At 44.0% G+C, this 21,321-nt stretch overlaps 1 protein-coding gene across 2 annotated transcripts in view; it reads left to right on the top strand.

The window, feature by feature from the left end:
* mamdc4 (MAM domain containing 4) overlaps positions 1 to 21,321 on the top strand; it is a 51,908-nt gene that overhangs the window by 15,271 nt on the left and 15,316 nt on the right. For both annotated transcript variants that reach the window (XM_072454533.1, XM_072454534.1), the window contains exons 17-24: positions 210 to 344; positions 411 to 538; positions 2,219 to 2,438; positions 3,983 to 4,120; positions 19,632 to 19,759; positions 19,840 to 19,930; positions 20,723 to 20,872; positions 20,942 to 21,067. In XM_072454533.1, the coding sequence (XP_072310634.1) occupies positions 210 to 344; positions 411 to 538; positions 2,219 to 2,438; positions 3,983 to 4,120; positions 19,632 to 19,759; positions 19,840 to 19,930; positions 20,723 to 20,872; positions 20,942 to 21,067 (1,116 nt within the window). The remainder of the gene's footprint in view (positions 1 to 209; positions 345 to 410; positions 539 to 2,218; positions 2,439 to 3,982; positions 4,121 to 19,631; positions 19,760 to 19,839; positions 19,931 to 20,722; positions 20,873 to 20,941; positions 21,068 to 21,321) is intronic.

The raw sequence follows: 21,321 nt of genomic DNA, 5'->3' as shown, positions 1-21,321 counted from the left end.
CTCACAGGCAGAGTGGGGGGCGTGGTGCTCAAGGTCTTGCTTTAGTTTATGTGGCCTTTGTAGGTTAAAACATGATGCAAAAAGCTCAGAGTAAAACATTCAAAATAACCACTTAAGCCAACAATAAACATAAGTTACAAAACAGTACAAATCATTTCTAAAGTCATTGTATTACTGAGCTGATTCCACAGTTGTTTCCCTCTGCTCAGGCCGGAGTCTGGTGGTGGACATGTGGAGCTCTTCTCTCCGCGGTGCGTTCGGACGCCTGCTGTCGTACACACAGCCATCGTCTGCCTCAAATATGTGCCTCTCCTTCTTCTACCAGCTCTACGGGCCAAACACAGGTACAGGGGGGATCCATCACAAATATATGCATTAAAAGACATTCTGACTCTCCCCGTGTGTCTCAGGGACTCTGAATGTGAAGCTGGTGGACGATCACGGCTACGAACTGACCCTGTGGTCTCGGACTGGAGCTCATGGGAACATGTGGCATGAGGCCCATTGTCCAGTGCCTCACCAGTACACAGCCTACAGGGTAAGAGCCCTACAGGGTAAGAGCCCTACAGGGTAAGAGCCCTACAGGCTAGAGCCCTACAGGGTAAGAGCCTTACAGGTCTACAGTTAAGAGCCCTACAGGGTAAGAGCCCTATAGGGTAAGAGCCCTACAGCCTAGAGCCCTATGGGGTAAGAGCCCTACTGGGTAAGAGCCCTACAGGGTAAGAGCCTTACAGGTCTACAGTTAAGAGCCCTACAGGGTAAGAGCCCTATAGGGTAAGAGCCCTACAGCCTAGAGCCCTATGGGGTAAGAGCCCTACTGGGTAAGAGCCCTACAGGGTAAGAGCCTTACAGGTCTACAGGTAAGAGCCCTACAGGGTAAGAGCCCTTCAGCCCTGCAAGGTAGGAGCCCTACAGGTAAGAGACCTACATGTATGTGCCCTACAGGGTAAGAGCCCTACAGGTAAGAGCCCTACAGGGTAAGAGCCCTACAGGTAAGAGCCCTACAGGTAAGAGCCCTACAGCCCTACAGGGTAAGAGCCCTACATGGTAAGAGCCCTACAGGTAAGAGCCCTACATGGTAAGAGCCCTACATGGTAAGAGCCCTACAGGTAAGAGCCCTACATGGTAAGAGCCCTACAGCCCTACAGGGTTAGAGCCCTACATGGTAAGAGCCCTACAGGGTAAGAGCTCTACATGGTAAGAGCCCTACATGGTAAGAGGCCTACAGGGTAAGAGCCCTACAGGTAAGAGCCCTACATGGTAAGAGCCCTACAGCCCTACAGGGTAAGAGCCCTACATGGTAAGAGCCCTACAAGTAAGAGCCCTACATGGTAAGAGCCCTACATGGTAAGAGCCCTACAGGTAAGAGCCCTACATGGTAAGAGCCCTACAGCCCTACAGGGTTAGAGCCCTACATGGTAAGAGCCCTACAGGTAAGAGCCCTACATGGTAAGAGCCCTACAGCCCTACAGGGTAAGAGCCCTACATGGTAAGAGCCCTACATGGTAAGGGCCCTACATGGTAAGGGCCCTACATGGTAAGAGCCCTACAGGATAAGAGCCCTACATGGTAAGGGCCCTACATGGTAAGAGCCCTACAGGTAAGAGCCCTACATGGTAAGGGCCCTTACTACATCATGTGACTAGCCTTTGGAATAGTGACCAAAGGCCTCATAAAATACATTCATATTTTTAAATGTGCATTTTCAATATTCAAAATGTACTTTTGTGAGCTCATTATGTCTGTTATGTCATTAAAACATTCTAACACTGTTCCCTCATCAATAACAGACCTGGAGTTGTGTTCTAGCTTCATTCACACCTGTTTTAAGAAGTCTTCTCCTTCAGAGCCTCAGAAAACACTTTCATATTCTCCAGACCCATCATGTCATCGTCTCCTGTGCAGTTTTAAGTCCATCAAATCACATTCATTACATCTACTGGCAGCAATTCTCTCTGCTGCCAGTAGATGAAGACAGATAAGATAAGATAAGAGAACCTTTATTTGTCCCAAAAGGGGGAAATTCCAGGGTTGCATCACAGATTAGGTACAGAAACACATATTAGAAACAGAAGTGGAATAATAAAAACTTCCATAAAACTATGCTTGAATCTGTATACATATATTTCAATCTAGTATAAAGGGATGAGCACAAATAAACGCACTATGATGAATTAAACGCACATTGTTGGTTTTCTCTTTCTATGTATGGATTCAGCTGGTGTTTGAGGCGGTCCGCTCGGGCTTCGATGGACGCGTTGCCATTGACGATGTGGCGTTCAGTGACAAACCGTGTGTTTCGGTGCCGAGGATGTGCTCATTCGAGGGGACACAGTGTGACTTCAGCAGCTCTGGAGCCGTGCACTGGCGTCTGACAAACGGATACGTCTCCTCCACCATCGGCCCCAAGACCGACCACACCCTGGAGACCCCCAAGGGTGAGACGGCACTCTATTGATATTTATTTTACTGTGTTTTTCCTCTTTTTAAATTCTATAGCATTTGTTATTTTAGTGTGAAGTATATCATTATATCTTACCTGTTTGTTAGTCTACTGCTGCATTTATTATAATTATTTATTATTTTTTGCTGTTGTAACATTGAGGGGAAAATAAACTTTATCTTATCTTAATAGAAGGAATATAATAAAGTCTGCTGTGCTTCTGGCTTATAGAAACATGTCTAACATTACTTTTACATAATGACAAAACCATAATCAAAGTACAACAACTGAAAATATTGAGCATAACATTAGTAAGGTAGTAAATAAGAATGATGTAACTTCAAAATAATTAAAAAGAAGATTAAGTACTTTTCGAAGTACAATTTACTTCTCTAATCTAATAAATGTCATTATCCATCATTTGTATTACGTAAAATGACCTATTAACTAGTGTTGTCACTCTATTTCAATACCGGTACTACAGTTTTCATACCACAATGATAACAAAAAAATAATTCTTTAGACTACATACTGTCATTTTCAACAAAAAATAATCCTACTTCTTTATGTCGGTGTGATCCCTCATTCGTCCAGGAGTGTTCCATCCATCCATCCATCCATTTTCTACCGCTTGTTCCCTTTCGGGGTCGCGGGTGACTGGAGCCTATCCCAGTGACTTCGGGCCTTAGGCGGGGTACACCCTGGACAGTGGCCAACTTGTCGCAGGGCCAACACAGAGACACAGACATTACAGACAGTTCACTCTCACATCCCTTCACTAGGGCCAATTTAGAGTCACCAATTTTGCCTAACACATGCATGTCTTTGGACGGTGGGAGGAAGCCGGAGAACCCGGAGAGAACCCACGGTAACACGGGGAGAACATGCAGACTCCACCTAGAAAAAGGTTCATGGAGTCATTGTCAATCTGTGAATTTAGACCGGGAATTTAGACCTCAGATATTTGTTCCCTCTTATCACTCTGTGAAGACAGTGAGGTGAAGATTCTAAGCAGGGGAAAATGTGGTTTGAATGAGGAGTTAAAGAGGCTATATCTTCAAACAGGAATGGAGGGTTAAGGTTCAATCTTCCTGTTGTTTATAATGACATTTTGAATCCCTGGAAAGGGAGACGTCCGGGGAATTTGGATGCTAATCAGGTCCTCAGGGAAGAGAAAGAGAGACTGGGACAAAAGGGAGACTAATTAGCCCATAAATGACTGACAGTAAACAAGAGACTGCTTGATAGAAAACAAAGAGGTGTAAGTTTCTGTTGAAACAACTACCACAGAATAGAATAAATATCTGAGTTTGCAGATTGACAATGACTCTTGGATGAGAGTCGAAACGTTTTGTTTTTTCTAAAAGTGCGTCCAGATTACTACAACTGAACCTTTTTCTACAATGTACTTCTTTATGTTTCCATGTGCTATTCTCACTCTGATAAAACTAGAATCTTTTTTAATACAGATTAGTTTCTGGTTTTCATTACTTTTGATGAGCATAAGTAGTCATGACTGCGTGGTTTGGTTCTGTCCAGGACACTACATGCTGCTGAACTCTGGCTCAGACGTGCTCTTGTCTGGGGCCGTCTCCTCCCTCACCTCTGCTCTCATCTACGGGACGTCCCACACACAATGTCTCCAGTTCTGGTACCACATGGGCGGAGTCAGTCCAGGTGAGGAAATGATACTTTATAACACTTACTCTATAATTGTTACTGTCCGCTCTAAAATAAACCAGAATGCAGTGATTTATTTATGACATTTTCAGATTTCCCCCCTCTCACTTTGTTGTTCTATGTTATTATTATTATTATTATTATTATTATTATTATTATTATTATTATCATTATTATTATTATTATATACCTACATATGAAGATGTTGTGTTAGATATGCTGATTCTTCCTGTGCAGTTGGAAATGTCAAACAATTTCAGAAAACCTATAGACAAGAGAGGGTCCTCAAAACATAACCTAGGGCCGCCAAAAACCTTAATCCGGCCGCTGCCTGTTTGTACTGTTGTTAGCCCTTAATTGAACCCCCACGTGTAAACGTAATTGACACTATCACTCACATCATGCATGGATTAGATGGATAATTCTGTTGAGGTTTTGCAGTTACAATCTCTTTCTGCTCCAACAAACATTTGACCTGGTGTAGAAAAAGCTTCAGTTGTAGTCATCTGGACTCAGTTTGAAAAAATAGACGTTTCGACTCTCATCCAAGAGTCATTGTCAATAACAGAATTTAGGTCGAGAACTCCGATATTAATACTGTTCTGTGGTAAGACCCGCCCATTGGGAGGAGCCTTCCTGAAGTAGAAAGAGTTGTTTGTTTCAACAGAAACTCCCCTTTGTATCTACCGAGCTAGCCTATTCAGAATCTTAATGGGCTATTAGAAACCTCTTTGTCTTTGTGAGACCCTGGCTCGACCACCCTGAGTACCTGATTAGCATCTGAATGTCCTTTACCTTTCCAGGGGTTCAGAATCCCATTATAAATAACAGGAAGATGAAACCTAAGCCCTCCATTTCTGTTTAAAGAAGGTCTTTCTTTTTTAACAAAAATAGCTTCCTTGACTCCTCTTTCAAACCATCTTTTCTCCCTGCTTAAAACCTTCACCTCACCGTCTTCAAACGAGTGATTAGAGGCTTCAAGATGGAGATGCACGGCGCTCTGAGGTCCTGAACTTGTATTTCTTCTGTGCTGATAGAGCCTCTTGTGTAGAGGCTGTTTCGTCTCACCTATGTAACGTTCTTTACAACTTTCTTCACTGCATTGGATCGAATAAACTACATTGCTCTGTTTTTGAGTCGGCAACTTGTCCTTTGGGTGAACCAGTTTTTGTCTTAAAGTGTTTCCTGGTTTAAAATAAACAGGGACTTCGTGTTGTCTAAAAATTCTCTGCAATTTTTCCGACAGGCCAGACACATAAGGGATAGAGACACCCTTCCTTCTCTGTTCAGTTTCCCTTTTGTCCTGCTTCTTGGTTCTCTTCACTCTGTTGAGAGCCCAAGCGGGGTAACCACAGGCTGAGAGGGCATTTCGGACATGTTTTTCCTCTTTCTTCTTGCCCTCTGAGCTGGTGGGCACACCTTGAGCTCTGTGTTGTAAGGTTCTGATCACCCCCAGCTTGTGCTGTAGTGGGTGGTTGGAGCCAAAGAGCAGATACTGGTCCGTGTGTGTAGGTTTCCTATATACTTCTATTTGGAGTTTCCCGTCCTCTCCTCTGATCGTGGAACAATCAAGAAAGGCCAAGCGATTCTCCTTAGCGTCTTCTCTTGTAAACCTAATATGTGGGTCCACAGCATTGATGTGATCAGAGAAGGTTTCCAGCTCTTGTTTCTTGATTGTTACAAAAGTATCATCGACATAGCGGAGCCACAGTTTTGGGGCTATGCCTGAGAATGAGGACAGTGCCTTCTTCTCAAAGTGCTCCATGTACAGGTTGGCCACTATGGGAGAGACGGGCGAGCCCATGGCACAGCCATGAATCTGTCTGTAAAATTGTCCCCGGAATTGAAAGTAAGTGGTGTTCAGACAGATGTCCAACAGTTTACATATGTGTTCAGGTGTCAGTTTGGTCCTTTCCTGTAGGGTGGTGTCTTCCTGCAGTCTGATCCTCACTGCTGCTACTGCATCAGAGGTCGGGATGCAGGTGAACAGGGACACAACATCATATGAAACCATGAGGTCATCTGGGTCCAGTTGGAGATGTTTCACTTTATCCACAAAGTTGTGCGTGTTTTCCACATGATGTTCCGAATTCCCCACAAGCGGAGCCAATATAGTTGTTAAATGCTTGGCCACATTGTAGGTGATGGAATCTGTGCTGCACACTATGGGTCTGAGTGGAACCTCCTTTTTGTGTATTTTTGGAAGGCCATAAATGCAAGGCATGGCTTCACCAGGATACAGTCTGTAATACAGAGGCCGGTCTATCACTTCCTCTTTTTCCAGCCTTTGTAAACAGTCTATCACTTTCTTCTTGTAGCCACTGGTCGGATCTCTTTTCAAGCGCTCGTATGTGGTCGTGTCCTCGAGGAGGGTGTGGACTTTGGCTTCGTAATCAGCTGCGTTGAGAATCACAGTGCAACGTCCCTTGTCTGCTGGGAGGATGTTGATGCTATGATCTTTTTCCAGTGCTGAAAGTGCTTTCCTCTCTTCAGCTGTGATATTTGAAGGCGGTGGTTTGGCACTCTTCAGGGTCGCTGTGACACGTAACCTCAGGTCTGTAGCCTCCGATTCAGTCATTTTGTTGTTCCTAATTGCAGTTTCAGTGGCTGTGATGTAGTCCTCTGTAGGGATGTGTTTAGAGGTGACAGAAAAGTTGAGCCCTTTAGAGAGCACCTCCTTTTCTGCCTGTGTCAGAACACGATCTGATAGGTTCTTAATCCAATTGTTTTTGCTGGTCGCTAATTTGTCTGTCTCAGTCCTAATATCTAGCTCGACCTCACCTGCATTCTTTTTGTTCAAAAGAATGTTGAACTTCTTGATTTGGCGTTCTTTGCTCTTCCTGTGCTGTGCTTCTTGTGCTGTCTGTGTAAAATCCAGCACTCTTTTGAAAGCTTCTTCAGGGAGTATGCTGGTTAATTTCTCCTGTAAAGTTCCTGTTCTGCCTTTCAATTTATCAATTCTGACGTTGTTTTCCTGGATCCTTTCACTGAGCATCTGCATAAGGCTCCTTCTCCAAATCTTCTCTGCTCTGTGTCCTCTGACCGGTGATTTGATCTGCAGGCTCTTCGGGATCATGTTGTTCTGTCTGCATCTAAGATTGAACCTCAAGTGATTCCTGTTGTCTGCTAGTTTCCTGGCTACAGATTCGAGTTCCCGAACTAAATCCAAGGTTTTTGGCCCAAAATTCTTGGAAATATGTCGGTGTAATCCCTCATTCGTCCAGGCGTGTTCCATAGTAGAAAAAGCTTCAGTTGTAGTCATCTGGACTCAGTTTGAAAAAATAGACGTTTCGACTCTCATCCAAGAGTCATTGTCAATAACAGAATTTAGGTCGAGAACTCCGATATTAATACTGTTCTGTGGTAAGACCCGCCCATTGGGAGGAGCCTTCCTGAAGTAGAAAGAGTTGTTTGTTTCAACAGAAACTCCCCTTTGTATCTACCGAGCTAGCCTATTCAGAATCTTAATGGGCTATTAGAAACCTCTTTGTCTTTGTGAGACCCTGGCTCAGCCACCCTGAGTACCTGATTAGCATCTGAATGTCCTTTACCTTTCCAGGGGTTCAGAATCCCATTATAAATAACAGGAAGATGAAACCTAAGCCCTCCATTTCTGTTTAAAGAAGGTCTTTCTTTTTTAACAAAAATAGCTTCCTTGACTCCTCTTTCAAACCATCTTTTCTCCCTGCTTAAAACCTTCACCTCACCGTCTTCAAACGAGTGATTAGAGGCTTCAAGATGGAGATGCACGGCGCTCTGAGGTCCTGAACTAGTATTTCTTCTGTGCTGATAAAGCCTCTTGTGTAGAGGCTGTTTCGTCTCACCTATGTAACGTTCTTTACAACTTTCTTCACTGCATTGGATCGAATAAACTACATTGCTCTGTTTTTGAGTCGGCAACTTGTCCTTTGGGTGAACCAGTTTTTGTCTTAAAGTGTTTCCTGGTTTAAAATAAACAGGGACTTCGTGTTGTCTAAAAATTCTCTGCAATTTTTCCGACAGGCCAGACACATAAGGGATAGAGACACCCTTCCTTCTCTGTTCAGTTTCCCTTTTGTCCTGCTTCTTGGTTCTCTTCACTCTGTTGAGAGCCCAAGCGGGGTAACCACAGGCTGAGAGGGCATTTCGGACATGTTTTTCCTCTTTCTTCTTGCCCTCTGAGCTGGTGGGCACACCTTGAGCTCTGTGTTGTAAGGTTCTGATCACCCCCAGCTTGTGCTGTAGTGGGTGGTTGGAGCCAAAGAGCAGATACTGGTCCGTGTGTGTAGGTTTCCTATATACTTCTATTTGGAGTTTCCCGTCCTCTCCTCTGATCGTGGAACAATCAAGAAAGGCCAAGCGATTCTCCTTAGCGTCTTCTCTTGTAAACCTAATATGTGGGTCCACAGCATTGATGTGATCAGAGAAGGTTTCCAGCTCTTGTTTCTTGATTGTTACAAAAGTATCATCGACATAGCGGAGCCACAGTTTTGGGGCTATGCCTGAGAATGAGGACAGTGCCTTCTTCTCAAAGTGCTCCATGTACAGGTTGGCCACTATGGGAGAGACGGGCGAGCCCATGGCACAGCCATGAATCTGTCTGTAAAATTGTCCCCGGAATTGAAAGTAAGTGGTGTTCAGACAGATGTCCAACAGTTTACATATGTGTTCAGGTGTCAGTTTGGTCCTTTCCTGTAGGGTGGTGTCTTCCTGCAGTCTGATCCTCACTGCTGCTACTGCATCAGAGGTCGGGATGCAGGTGAACAGGGACACAACATCATATGAAACCATGAGGTCATCTGGGTCCAGTTGGAGATGTTTCACTTTATCCACAAAGTTGTGCGTGTTTTCCACATGATGTTCCGAATTCCCCACAAGCGGAGCCAATATAGTTGTTAAATGCTTGGCCACATTGTAGGTGATGGAATCTGTGCTGCACACTATGGGTCTGAGTGGAACCTCCTTTTTGTGTATTTTTGGAAGGCCATAAATGCAAGGCATGGCTTCACCAGGATACAGTCTGTAATACAGAGGCCGGTCTATCACTTCCTCTTTTTCCAGCCTTTGTAAACAGTCTATCACTTTCTTCTTGTAGCCACTGGTCGGATCTCTTTTCAAGCGCTCGTATGTGGTCGTGTCCTCGAGGAGGGTGTGGACTTTGGCTTCGTAATCAGCTGCGTTGAGAATCACAGTGCAACGTCCCTTGTCTGCTGGGAGGATGTTGATGCTATGATCTTTTTCCAGTGCTGAAAGTGCTTTCCTCTCTTCAGCTGTGATATTTGAAGGCGGTGGTTTGGCACTCTTCAGGGTCGCTGTGACACGTAACCTCAGGTCTGTAGCCTCCGATTCAGTCATTTTGTTGTTCCTAATTGCAGTTTCAGTGGCTGTGATGTAGTCCTCTGTAGGGATGTGTTTAGAGGTGACAGAAAAGTTGAGCCCTTTAGAGAGCACCTCCTTTTCTGCCTGTGTCAGAACACGATCTGATAGGTTCTTAATCCAATTGTTTTTGCTGGTCGCTAATTTGTCTGTCTCAGTCCTAATATCTAGCTCGACCTCACCTGCATTCTTTTTGTTCAAAAGAATGTTGAACTTCTTGATTTGGCGTTCTTTGCTCTTCCTGTGCTGTGCTTCTTGTGCTGTCTGTGTAAAATCCAGCACTCTTTTGAAAGCTTCTTCAGGGAGTATGCTGGTTAATTTCTCCTGTAAAGTTCCTGTTCTGCCTTTCAATTTATCAATTCTGACGTTGTTTTCCTGGATCCTTTCACTGAGCATCTGCATAAGGCTCCTTCTCCAAATCTTCTCTGCTCTGTGTCCTCTGACCGGTGATTTGATCTGCAGGCTCTTCGGGATCATGTTGTTCTGTCTGCATCTAAGATTGAACCTCAAGTGATTCCTGTTGTCTGCTAGTTTCCTGGCTACAGATTCGAGTTCCCGAACTAAATCCAAGGTTTTTGGCCCAAAATTCTTGGAAATATGTCGGTGTAATCCCTCATTCGTCCAGGCGTGTTCCATAGTAGAAAAAGCTTCAGTTGTAGTCATCTGGACTCAGTTTGAAAAAATAGACGTTTCGACTCTCATCCAAGAGTCATTGTCAATAACAGAATTTAGGTCGAGAACTCCGATATTAATACTGTTCTGTGGTAAGACCCGCCCATTGGGAGGAGCCTTCCTGAAGTAGAAAGAGTTGTTTGTTTCAACAGAAACTCCCCTTTGTATCTACCGAGCTAGCCTATTCAGAATCTTAATGGGCTATTAGAAACCTCTTTGTCTTTGTGAGACCCTGGCTCAGCCACCCTGAGTACCTGATTAGCATCTGAATGTCCTTTACCTTTCCAGGGGTTCAGAATCCCATTATAAATAACAGGAAGATGAAACCTAAGCCCTCCATTTCTGTTTAAAGAAGGTCTTTCTTTTTTAACAAAAATAGCTTCCTTGACTCCTCTTTCAAACCATCTTTTCTCCCTGCTTAAAACCTTCACCTCACCGTCTTCAAACGAGTGATTAGAGGCTTCAAGATGGAGATGCACGGCGCTCTGAGGTCCTGAACTAGTATTTCTTCTGTGCTGATAAAGCCTCTTGTGTAGAGGCTGTTTCGTCTCACCTATGTAACGTTCTTTACAACTTTCTTCACTGCATTGGATCGAATAAACTACATTGCTCTGTTTTTGAGTCGGCAACTTGTCCTTTGGGTGAACCAGTTTTTGTCTTAAAGTGTTTCCTGGTTTAAAATAAACAGGGACTTCGTGTTGTCTAAAAATTCTCTGCAATTTTTCCGACAGGCCAGACACATAAGGGATAGAGACACCCTTCCTTCTCTGTTCAGTTTCCCTTTTGTCCTGCTTCTTGGTTCTCTTCACTCTGTTGAGAGCCCAAGCGGGGTAACCACAGGCTGAGAGGGCATTTCGGACATGTTTTTCCTCTTTCTTCTTGCCCTCTGAGCTGGTGGGCACACCTTGAGCTCTGTGTTGTAAGGTTCTGATCACCCCCAGCTTGTGCTGTAGTGGGTGGTTGGAGCCAAAGAGCAGATACTGGTCCGTGTGTGTAGGTTTCCTATATACTTCTATTTGGAGTTTCCCGTCCTCTCCTCTGATCGTGGAACAATCAAGAAAGGCCAAGCGATTCTCCTTAGCGTCTTCTCTTGTAAACCTAATATGTGGGTCCACAGCATTGATGTGATCAGAGAAGGTTTCCAGCTCTTGTTTCTTGATTGTTACAAAAGTATCATCGACATAGCGGAGCCACAGTTTTGGGGCTATGCCTGAGAATGAGGACAGTGCCTTCTTCTCAAAGTGCTCCATGTACAGGTTGGCCACTATGGGAGAGACGGGCGAGCCCATGGCACAGCCATGAATCTGTCTGTAAAATTGTCCCCGGAATTGAAAGTAAGTGGTGTTCAGACAGATGTCCAACAGTTTACATATGTGTTCAGGTGTCAGTTTGGTCCTTTCCTGTAGGGTGGTGTCTTCCTGCAGTCTGATCCTCACTGCTGCTACTGCATCAGAGGTCGGGATGCAGGTGAACAGGGACACAACATCATATGAAACCATGAGGTCATCTGGGTCCAGTTGGAGATGTTTCACTTTATCCACAAAGTTGTGCGTGTTTTCCACATGATGTTCCGAATTCCCCACAAGCGGAGCCAATATAGTTGTTAAATGCTTGGCCACATTGTAGGTGATGGAATCTGTGCTGCACACTATGGGTCTGAGTGGAACCTCCTTTTTGTGTATTTTTGGAAGGCCATAAATGCAAGGCATGGCTTCACCAGGATACAGTCTGTAATACAGAGGCCGGTCTATCACTTCCTCTTTTTCCAGCCTTTGTAAACAGTCTATCACTTTCTTCTTGTAGCCACTGGTCGGATCTCTTTTCAAGCGCTCGTATGTGGTCGTGTCCTCGAGGAGGGTGTGGACTTTGGCTTCGTAATCAGCTGCGTTGAGAATCACAGTGCAACGTCCCTTGTCTGCTGGGAGGATGTTGATGCTATGATCTTTTTCCAGTGCTGAAAGTGCTTTCCTCTCTTCAGCTGTGATATTTGAAGGCGGTGGTTTGGCACTCTTCAGGGTCGCTGTGACACGTAACCTCAGGTCTGTAGCCTCCGATTCAGTCATTTTGTTGTTCCTAATTGCAGTTTCAGTGGCTGTGATGTAGTCCTCTGTAGGGATGTGTTTAGAGGTGACAGAAAAGTTGAGCCCTTTAGAGAGCACCTCCTTTTCTGCCTGTGTCAGAACACGATCTGATAGGTTCTTAATCCAATTGTTTTTGCTGGTCGCTAATTTGTCTGTCTCAGTCCTAATATCTAGCTCGACCTCACCTGCATTCTTTTTGTTCAAAAGAATGTTGAACTTCTTGATTTGGCGTTCTTTGCTCTTCCTGTGCTGTGCTTCTTGTGCTGTCTGTGTAAAATCCAGCACTCTTTTGAAAGCTTCTTCAGGGAGTATGCTGGTTAATTTCTCCTGTAAAGTTCCTGTTCTGCCTTTCAATTTATCAATTCTGACGTTGTTTTCCTGGATCCTTTCACTGAGCATCTGCATAAGGCTCCTTCTCCAAATCTTCTCTGCTCTGTGTCCTCTGACCGGTGATTTGATCTGCAGGCTCTTCGGGATCATGTTGTTCTGTCTGCATCTAAGATTGAACCTCAAGTGATTCCTGTTGTCTGCTAGTTTCCTGGCTACAGATTCGAGTTCCCGAACTAAATCCAAGGTTTTTGGCCCAAAATTCTTGGAAATATGTCGGTGTAATCCCTCATTCGTCCAGGCGTGTTCCATAGTAGAAAAAGCTTCAGTTGTAGTCATCTGGACTCAGTTTGAAAAAATAGACGTTTCGACTCTCATCCAAGAGTCATTGTCAATAACAGAATTTAGGTCGAGAACTCCGATATTAATACTGTTCTGTGGTAAGACCCGCCCATTGGGAGGAGCCTTCCTGAAGTAGAAAGAGTTGTTTGTTTCAACAGAAACTCCCCTTTGTATCTACCGAGCTAGCCTATTCAGAATCTTAATGGGCTATTAGAAACCTCTTTGTCTTTGTGAGACCCTGGCTCAGCCACCCTGAGTACCTGATTAGCATCTGAATGTCCTTTACCTTTCCAGGGGTTCAGAATCCCATTATAAATAACAGGAAGATGAAACCTAAGCCCTCCATTTCTGTTTAAAGAAGGTCTTTCTTTTTTAACAAAAATAGCTTCCTTGACTCCTCTTTCAAACCATCTTTTCTCCCTGCTTAAAACCTTCACCTCACCGTCTTCAAACGAGTGATTAGAGGCTTCAAGATGGAGATGCACGGCGCTCTGAGGTCCTGAACTAGTATTTCTTCTGTGCTGATAAAGCCTCTTGTGTAGAGGCTGTTTCGTCTCACCTATGTAACGTTCTTTACAACTTTCTTCACTGCATTGGATCGAATAAACTACATTGCTCTGTTTTTGAGTCGGCAACTTGTCCTTTGGGTGAACCAGTTTTTGTCTTAAAGTGTTTCCTGGTTTAAAATAAACAGGGACTTCGTGTTGTCTAAAAATTCTCTGCAATTTTTCCGACAGGCCAGACACATAAGGGATAGAGACACCCTTCCTTCTCTGTTCAGTTTCCCTTTTGTCCTGCTTCTTGGTTCTCTTCACTCTGTTGAGAGCCCAAGCGGGGTAACCACAGGCTGAGAGGGCATTTCGGACATGTTTTTCCTCTTTCTTCTTGCCCTCTGAGCTGGTGGGCACACCTTGAGCTCTGTGTTGTAAGGTTCTGATCACCCCCAGCTTGTGCTGTAGTGGGTGGTTGGAGCCAAAGAGCAGATACTGGTCCGTGTGTGTAGGTTTCCTATATACTTCTATTTGGAGTTTCCCGTCCTCTCCTCTGATCGTGGAACAATCAAGAAAGGCCAAGCGATTCTCCTTAGCGTCTTCTCTTGTAAACCTAATATGTGGGTCCACAGCATTGATGTGATCAGAGAAGGTTTCCAGCTCTTGTTTCTTGATTGTTACAAAAGTATCATCGACATAGCGGAGCCACAGTTTTGGGGCTATGCCTGAGAATGAGGACAGTGCCTTCTTCTCAAAGTGCTCCATGTACAGGTTGGCCACTATGGGAGAGACGGGCGAGCCCATGGCACAGCCATGAATCTGTCTGTAAAATTGTCCCCGGAATTGAAAGTAAGTGGTGTTCAGACAGATGTCCAACAGTTTACATATGTGTTCAGGTGTCAGTTTGGTCCTTTCCTGTAGGGTGGTGTCTTCCTGCAGTCTGATCCTCACTGCTGCTACTGCATCAGAGGTCGGGATGCAGGTGAACAGGGACACAACATCATATGAAACCATGAGGTCATCTGGGTCCAGTTGGAGATGTTTCACTTTATCCACAAAGTTGTGCGTGTTTTCCACATGATGTTCCGAATTCCCCACAAGCGGAGCCAATATAGTTGTTAAATGCTTGGCCACATTGTAGGTGATGGAATCTGTGCTGCACACTATGGGTCTGAGTGGAACCTCCTTTTTGTGTATTTTTGGAAGGCCATAAATGCAAGGCATGGCTTCACCAGGATACAGTCTGTAATACAGAGGCCGGTCTATCACTTCCTCTTTTTCCAGCCTTTGTAAACAGTCTATCACTTTCTTCTTGTAGCCACTGGTCGGATCTCTTTTCAAGCGCTCGTATGTGGTCGTGTCCTCGAGGAGGGTGTGGACTTTGGCTTCGTAATCAGCTGCGTTGAGAATCACAGTGCAACGTCCCTTGTCTGCTGGGAGGATGTTGATGCTATGATCTTTTTCCAGTGCTGAAAGTGCTTTCCTCTCTTCAGCTGTGATATTTGAAGGCGGTGGTTTGGCACTCTTCAGGGTCGCTGTGACACGTAACCTCAGGTCTGTAGCCTCCGATTCAGTCATTTTGTTGTTCCTAATTGCAGTTTCAGTGGCTGTGATGTAGTCCTCTGTAGGGATGTGTTTAGAGGTGACAGAAAAGTTGAGCCCTTTAGAGAGCACCTCCTTTTCTGCCTGTGTCAGAACACGATCTGATAGGTTCTTAATCCAATTGTTTTTGCTGGTCGCTAATTTGTCTGTCTCAGTCCTAATATCTAGCTCGACCTCACCTGCATTCTTTTTGTTCAAAAGAATGTTGAACTTCTTGATTTGGCGTTCTTTGCTCTTCCTGTGCTGTGCTTCTTTTGCTGTCTGTGTAAAATCCAGCACTCTTTTGAAAGCTTCTTCAGGGAGTATGCTGGTTAATTTCTCCTGTAAAGTTCCTGTTCTGCCTTTCAATTTATCAATTCTGACGTTGTTTTCCTGGATCCTTTCACTGAGCATCTGCATAAGGCTCCTTCTCCAAATCTTCTCTGCTCTGTGTCCTCTGACCGGTGATTTGATCTGCAGGCTCTTCGGGATCATGTTGTTCTGTCTGCATCTAAGATTGAACCTCAAGTGATTCCTGTTGTCTGCTAGTTTCCTGGCTACAGATTCGAGTTCCCGAACTAAATCCAAGGTTTTTGGCCCAAAATTCTTGGAAATATGTCGGTGTAATCCCTCATTCGTCCAGGCGTGTTCCATAGTAGAAAAAGCTTCAGTTGTAGTCATCTGGACTCAGTTTGAAAAAATAGACGTTTCGACTCTCATCCAAGAGTCATTGTCAATAACAGAATTTAGGTCGAGAACTCCGATATTAATACTGTTCTGTGGTAAGACCCGCCCATTGGGAGGAGCCTTCCTGAAGTAGAAAGAGTTGTTTGTTTCAACAGAAACTCCCCTTTGTATCTACCAAGCTAGCCTATTCAGAATCTTAATGGGCTATTAGAAACCTCTTTGTCTTTGTGAGACCCTGGCTCGGCCACCCTGAGTACCTGATTAGCATCTGAATGTCCTTTACCTTTCCAGGGGTTCAGAATCCCATTATAAATAACAGGAAGATGAAACCTAAGCCCTCCATTTCTGTTTAAAGAAGGTCTTTCTTTTTTAACAAAAATAGCTTCCTTGACTCCTCTTTCAAACCATCTTTTCTCCCTGCTTAAAACCTTCACCTCACCGTCTTCAAACGAGTGATTAGAGGCTTCAAGATGGAGATGCACGGCGCTCTGAGGTCCTGAACTAGTATTTCTTCTGTGCTGATAAAGCCTCTTGTGTAGAGGCTGTTTCGTCTCACCTATGTAACGTTCTTTACAACTTTCTTCACTGCATTGGATCGAATAAACTACATTGCTCTGTTTTTGAGTCGGCAACTTGTCCTTTGGGTGAACCAGTTTTTGTCTTAAAGTGTTTCCTGGTTTAAAATAAACAGGGACTTCGTGTTGTCTAAAAATTCTCTGCAATTTTTCCGACAGGCCAGACACATAAGGGATAGAGACACCCTTCCTTCTCTGTTCAGTTTCCCTTTTGTCCTGCTTCTTGGTTCTCTTCACTCTGTTGAGAGCCCAAGCGGGGTAACCACAGGCTGAGAGGGCATTTCGGACATGTTTTTCCTCTTTCTTCTTGCCCTCTGAGCTGGTGGGCACACCTTGAGCTCTGTGTTGTAAGGTTCTGATCACCCCCAGCTTGTGCTGTAGTGGGTGGTTGGAGCCAAAGAGCAGATACTGGTCCGTGTGTGTAGGTTTCCTATATACTTCTATTTGGAGTTTCCCGTCCTCTCCTCTGATCGTGGAACAATCAAGAAAGGCCAAGCGATTCTCCTTAGCGTCTTCTCTTGTAAACCTAATATGTGGGTCCACAGCATTGATGTGATCAGAGAAGGTTTCCAGCTCTTGTTTCTTGATTGTTACAAAAGTATCATCGACATAGCGGAGCCACAGTTTTGGGGCTATGCCTGAGAATGAGGACAGTGCCTTCTTCTCAAAGTGCTCCATGTACAGGTTGGCCACTATGGGAGAGACGGGCGAGCCCATGGCACAGCCATGAATCTGTCTGTAAAATTGTCCCCGGAATTGAAAGTAAGTGGTGTTCAGACAGATGTCCAACAGTTTACATATGTGTTCAGGTGTCAGTTTGGTCCTTTCCTGTAGGGTGGTGTCTTCCTGCAGTCTGATCCTCACTGCTGCTACTGCATCAGAGGTCGGGATGCAGGTGAACAGGGACACAACATCATATGAAACCATGAGGTCATCTGGGTCCAGTTGGAGATGTTTCACTTTATCCACAAAGTTGTGCGTGTTTTCCACATGATGTTCCGAATTCCCCACAAGCGGAGCCAATATAGTTGTTAAATGCTTGGCCACATTGTAGGTGATGGAATCTGTGCTGCACACTATGGGTCTGAGTGGAACCTCCTTTTTGTGTATTTTTGGAAGGCCATAAATGCAAGTGGGGAATTCGGAACATCATGTGGAAAACACGCACAACTTTGTGGATAAAGTGAAACATCTCCAACTGGACCCAGATGACCTCATGGTTTCATATGATGTTGTGTCCCTGTTCACCTGCATCCCGACCTCTGATGCAGTAGCAGCAGTGAGGATCAGACTGCAGGAAGACACCACCCTACAGGAAAGGACCAAACTGACACCTGAACACATATGTAAACTGTTGGACATCTGTCTGAACACCACTTACTTTCAATTCCGGGGACAATTTTACAGACAGATTCATGGCTGTGCCATGGGCTCGCCCGTCTCTCCCATAGTGGCCAACCTGTACATGGAGCACTTTGAGAAGAAGGCACTGTCCTCATTCTCAGGCATAGCCCCAAAACTGTGGCTCCGCTATGTCGATGATACTTTTGTAACAATCAAGAAACAAGAGCTGGAAACCTTCTCTGATCACATCAATGCTGTGGACCCACATATTAGGTTTACAAGAGAAGACGCTAAGGAGAATCGCTTGGCCTTTCTTGATTGTTCCACGATCAGAGGAGAGGACGGGAAACTCCAAATAGAAGTATATAGGAAACCTACACACACGGACCAGTATCTGCTCTTTGGCTCCAACCACCCACTACAGCACAAGCTGGGGGTGATCAGAACCTTACAACACAGAGCTCAAGGTGTGCCCACCAGCTCAGAGGGCAAGAAGAAAGAGGAAAAACATGTCCGAAATGCCCTCTCAGCCTGTGGTTACCCCGCTTGGGCTCTCAACAGAGTGAAGAGAACCAAGAAGCAGGACAAAAGGGAAACTGAACAGAGAAGGAAGGGTGTCTCTATCCCTTATGTGTCTGGCCTGTCGGAAAAATTGCAGAGAATTTTTAGACAACACGAAGTCCCTGTTTATTTTAAACCAGGAAACACTTTAAGACAAAAACTGGTTCACCCAAAGGACAAATTGCCGACTCAAAAACAGAGCAATGTAGTTTATTCGATCCAATGCAGTGAAGAAAGTTGTAAAGAACGTTACATAGGTGAGACGAAACAGCCTCTACACAAGAGGCTTTATCAGCACAGAAGAAATACTAGTTCAGGACCTCAGAGCGCCGTGCATCTCCATCTTGAAGCCTCTAATCACTCGTTTGAAGACGGTGAGGTGAAGGTTTTAAGCAGGGAGAAAAGATGGTTTGAAAGAGGAGTCAAGGAAGCTATTTTTGTTAAAAAAGAAAGACCTTCTTTAAACAGAAATGGAGGGCTTAGGTTTCATCTTCCTGTTATTTATAATGGGATTCTGAACCCCTGGAAAGGTAAAGGACATTCAGATGCTAATCAGGTACTCAGGGTGGTCGAGCCAGGGTCTCACAAAGACAAAGAGGTTTCTAATAGCCCATTAAGATTCTGAATAGGCTAGCTCGGTAGATACAAAGGGGAGTTTCTGTTGAAACAAACAACTCTTTCTACTTCAGGAAGGCTCCTCCCAATGGGCGGGTCTTACCACAGAACAGTATTAATATCGGAGTTCTCGACCTAAATTCTGTTATTGACAATGACTCTTGGATGAGAGTCGAAACGTCTATTTTTTCAAACTGAGTCCAGATGACTACAACTGAAGCTTTTTCTACTATGGAACACGCCTGGACGAATGAGGGATTACACCGACATTTGACCTGGTGGTGGGCAGATTGTAATCCCCCACAAAAATAGCATCATTTTACCATCATGCACCACTGTCTCTGAGGAGTGAATGAAGAATGGACCACATTTTTTACCTTTTTATAATAACTACACCTTAATTTGCCTTAACAAAGAATGAAAAATGCATTCTTTCCCAAATCAAGTGAACATTTAATTTATTTGGCATGATTAAGGCTTCATGACTTCTTAATTAGGGTTAGGGTGGGAAGTCCTGTTATAAAGTGTCTAACCCTAACCCCAAATTATCAAGCAATGTTCAGTTTTAAGTCCTATTTTTCTGAAAAAAAGCTTGGTCATTGTAACATTTGTAAATACCACCATTTCAAAAACCAGACTCAATGAACAATGGACATTAACAAAATTGAATGATTTGTATTAAATCTGAATTACATTCTGTCAACAACAACAAAAACAGTTTTGTTTCATATGTTCTCTGTTTCTTGTTATTTTTGTTTGTATTTGTTTCATTTTTTCCTTTCCTTTATCTTTCCCTCTCTATAAAACAATAATACAATGTGAAAAGAAGTAAAAACCACCATGCCAACTGTTTGACATGCTCTTGTGCGTTCTGAAGGCTCTCTCACAGTGTACTTGAAGCCGGTGAAGGGGGAGCGGGTGAAGATCTTCGCTGACAGTCTGAACCAGGGCGATGTTTGGCGTCATGGCAGTGGTGACATCTCTACTGACCTAGTCGACTGGCAGGTGCAGGAAGACCTCTGATACTTGGCAATGGTGGATGGAATGTCCCTCTTTCACGTGTGTTGTGTTTACTCTGTTTCCAGTTGGAGTTTGAGGTGATTGGCGCCGGTGGCAAAAACACGCACGTCGCAGTTGATGACGTCCACATTTCGACTCATCCCTGTGAATCTCAAGGTTTGACCGTGATCTCGGGGCACTACATTATCAAAAGTCTAACAACAGTAGCATAGGAGTAGACAGTTACTTTATCTCATTTGCTTAAATTCAATGTTTGTCTGTTTGTTTAAAAGGCGGAGGGGGTGCATAGGCCATGGTTCTTTGCATCAATGTGAATAAATTACTGTTACAAAACACTTTTAAACACTTTTTTCCAGCATATGATATGTATTTGTTCAATTCATAAAACAGCAGCTAACCGTAACAAAACAATTTCCTATAGTGTATGATACATTTTTTATTCAATACAAAGTTCATCTAGTCAAAATAATGCAGCCAAAATATCTCATATATTGGGCCAATGGTTCCAAGTACAAAGCGATCAAGAAGGGGGACCAAGCACAGCCCTGTCTCACCCCTCTTTCCAAAGTCAGTTGATGTGACAGTTAATTTCAGTTCTTGATGTTGGACTAGTCGTAAAGAGCCCCAGTATTTTTAATCATTATGTCATCTATTTGAAAATTGCTCAGCATTTTTAAATAATTAAGGCCAGATCCAGCCAAGAAATCAGCCACAGCAGATCCAAGTTTGAACATGTGTTTTAATGTTTAGCAAAGTACGCAAATGACAAAAGACTTGTACTGTATGGAAAACTCATAATTACAGACAGCGACTACAGGCAAAATGTTTTATGTATGTATTTATTTATAATTATTTATTCATTTTTTATTCATTTTTTTCCCTTTTTACAAAATAAATATAATTTCTTTACAATATTGAAATTAATATTGCTATAATATTTGCGTCCAGGTTCAAAGTGCTCTCTGGAGAAAGGCATGTGCGACTGGAGCAACACTCAGGACGTCCTCAAAGACCGTCTGGACTGGGAGCTGACCAGTCGAGAGGCCGAGACGCACTATCCCGCCCCAGACGCAGACCACACCCTGGGCCATGAGAAAGGTGAGGGACATTTATACTGCAGGACCACCACAACCAGACCAAAAACACATGTGCTCGTCTTTTTCTCAGGTCACTTCCTGTTTTTACCCAGCAGCGACAGGACAGCAGCCAATCAGAATGCCTGGTTGGTGAGTCCTCACCTGCCACCCACTAAAGGCACCTGCTTGAAATTTTGGGCCAATATGCCTTTTACAGGTATGTTCACGCGCCGCATCTGAATGTAATACATATTTTGCAACATGTCCTGTATCTGAGGCTCGAGCACTCCAAAAATTCCTGTTTTCACCTACACCCTGTCCCCGCCCACTTCTCTGTAGTTAGTGACAATTATTTGAAAAATGCAGAAGTGTTAAATGTCACGCAGCCACTTTTCCAAAATAAAATGATGTAAATGACAATAGGCTTCTTAAGATGAAATGACGTTTCACGAAGAACAGTGTGGTTTTGAA

The sequence above is a fragment of the Eucyclogobius newberryi genome, unplaced genomic scaffold (assembly GCF_026437365.1).
Source record: "Eucyclogobius newberryi isolate DKJ021-1_F unplaced genomic scaffold, fEucNew1.0.hap1 SCAF_2, whole genome shotgun sequence".
In the NCBI taxonomy this organism is placed as follows: Eukaryota; Metazoa; Chordata; class Actinopteri; order Gobiiformes; family Gobiidae; genus Eucyclogobius; species Eucyclogobius newberryi.
The sequence above is the reverse complement of the archived record's forward strand: the minus strand, read 5'-3'. Positions and strand labels throughout refer to the sequence as shown.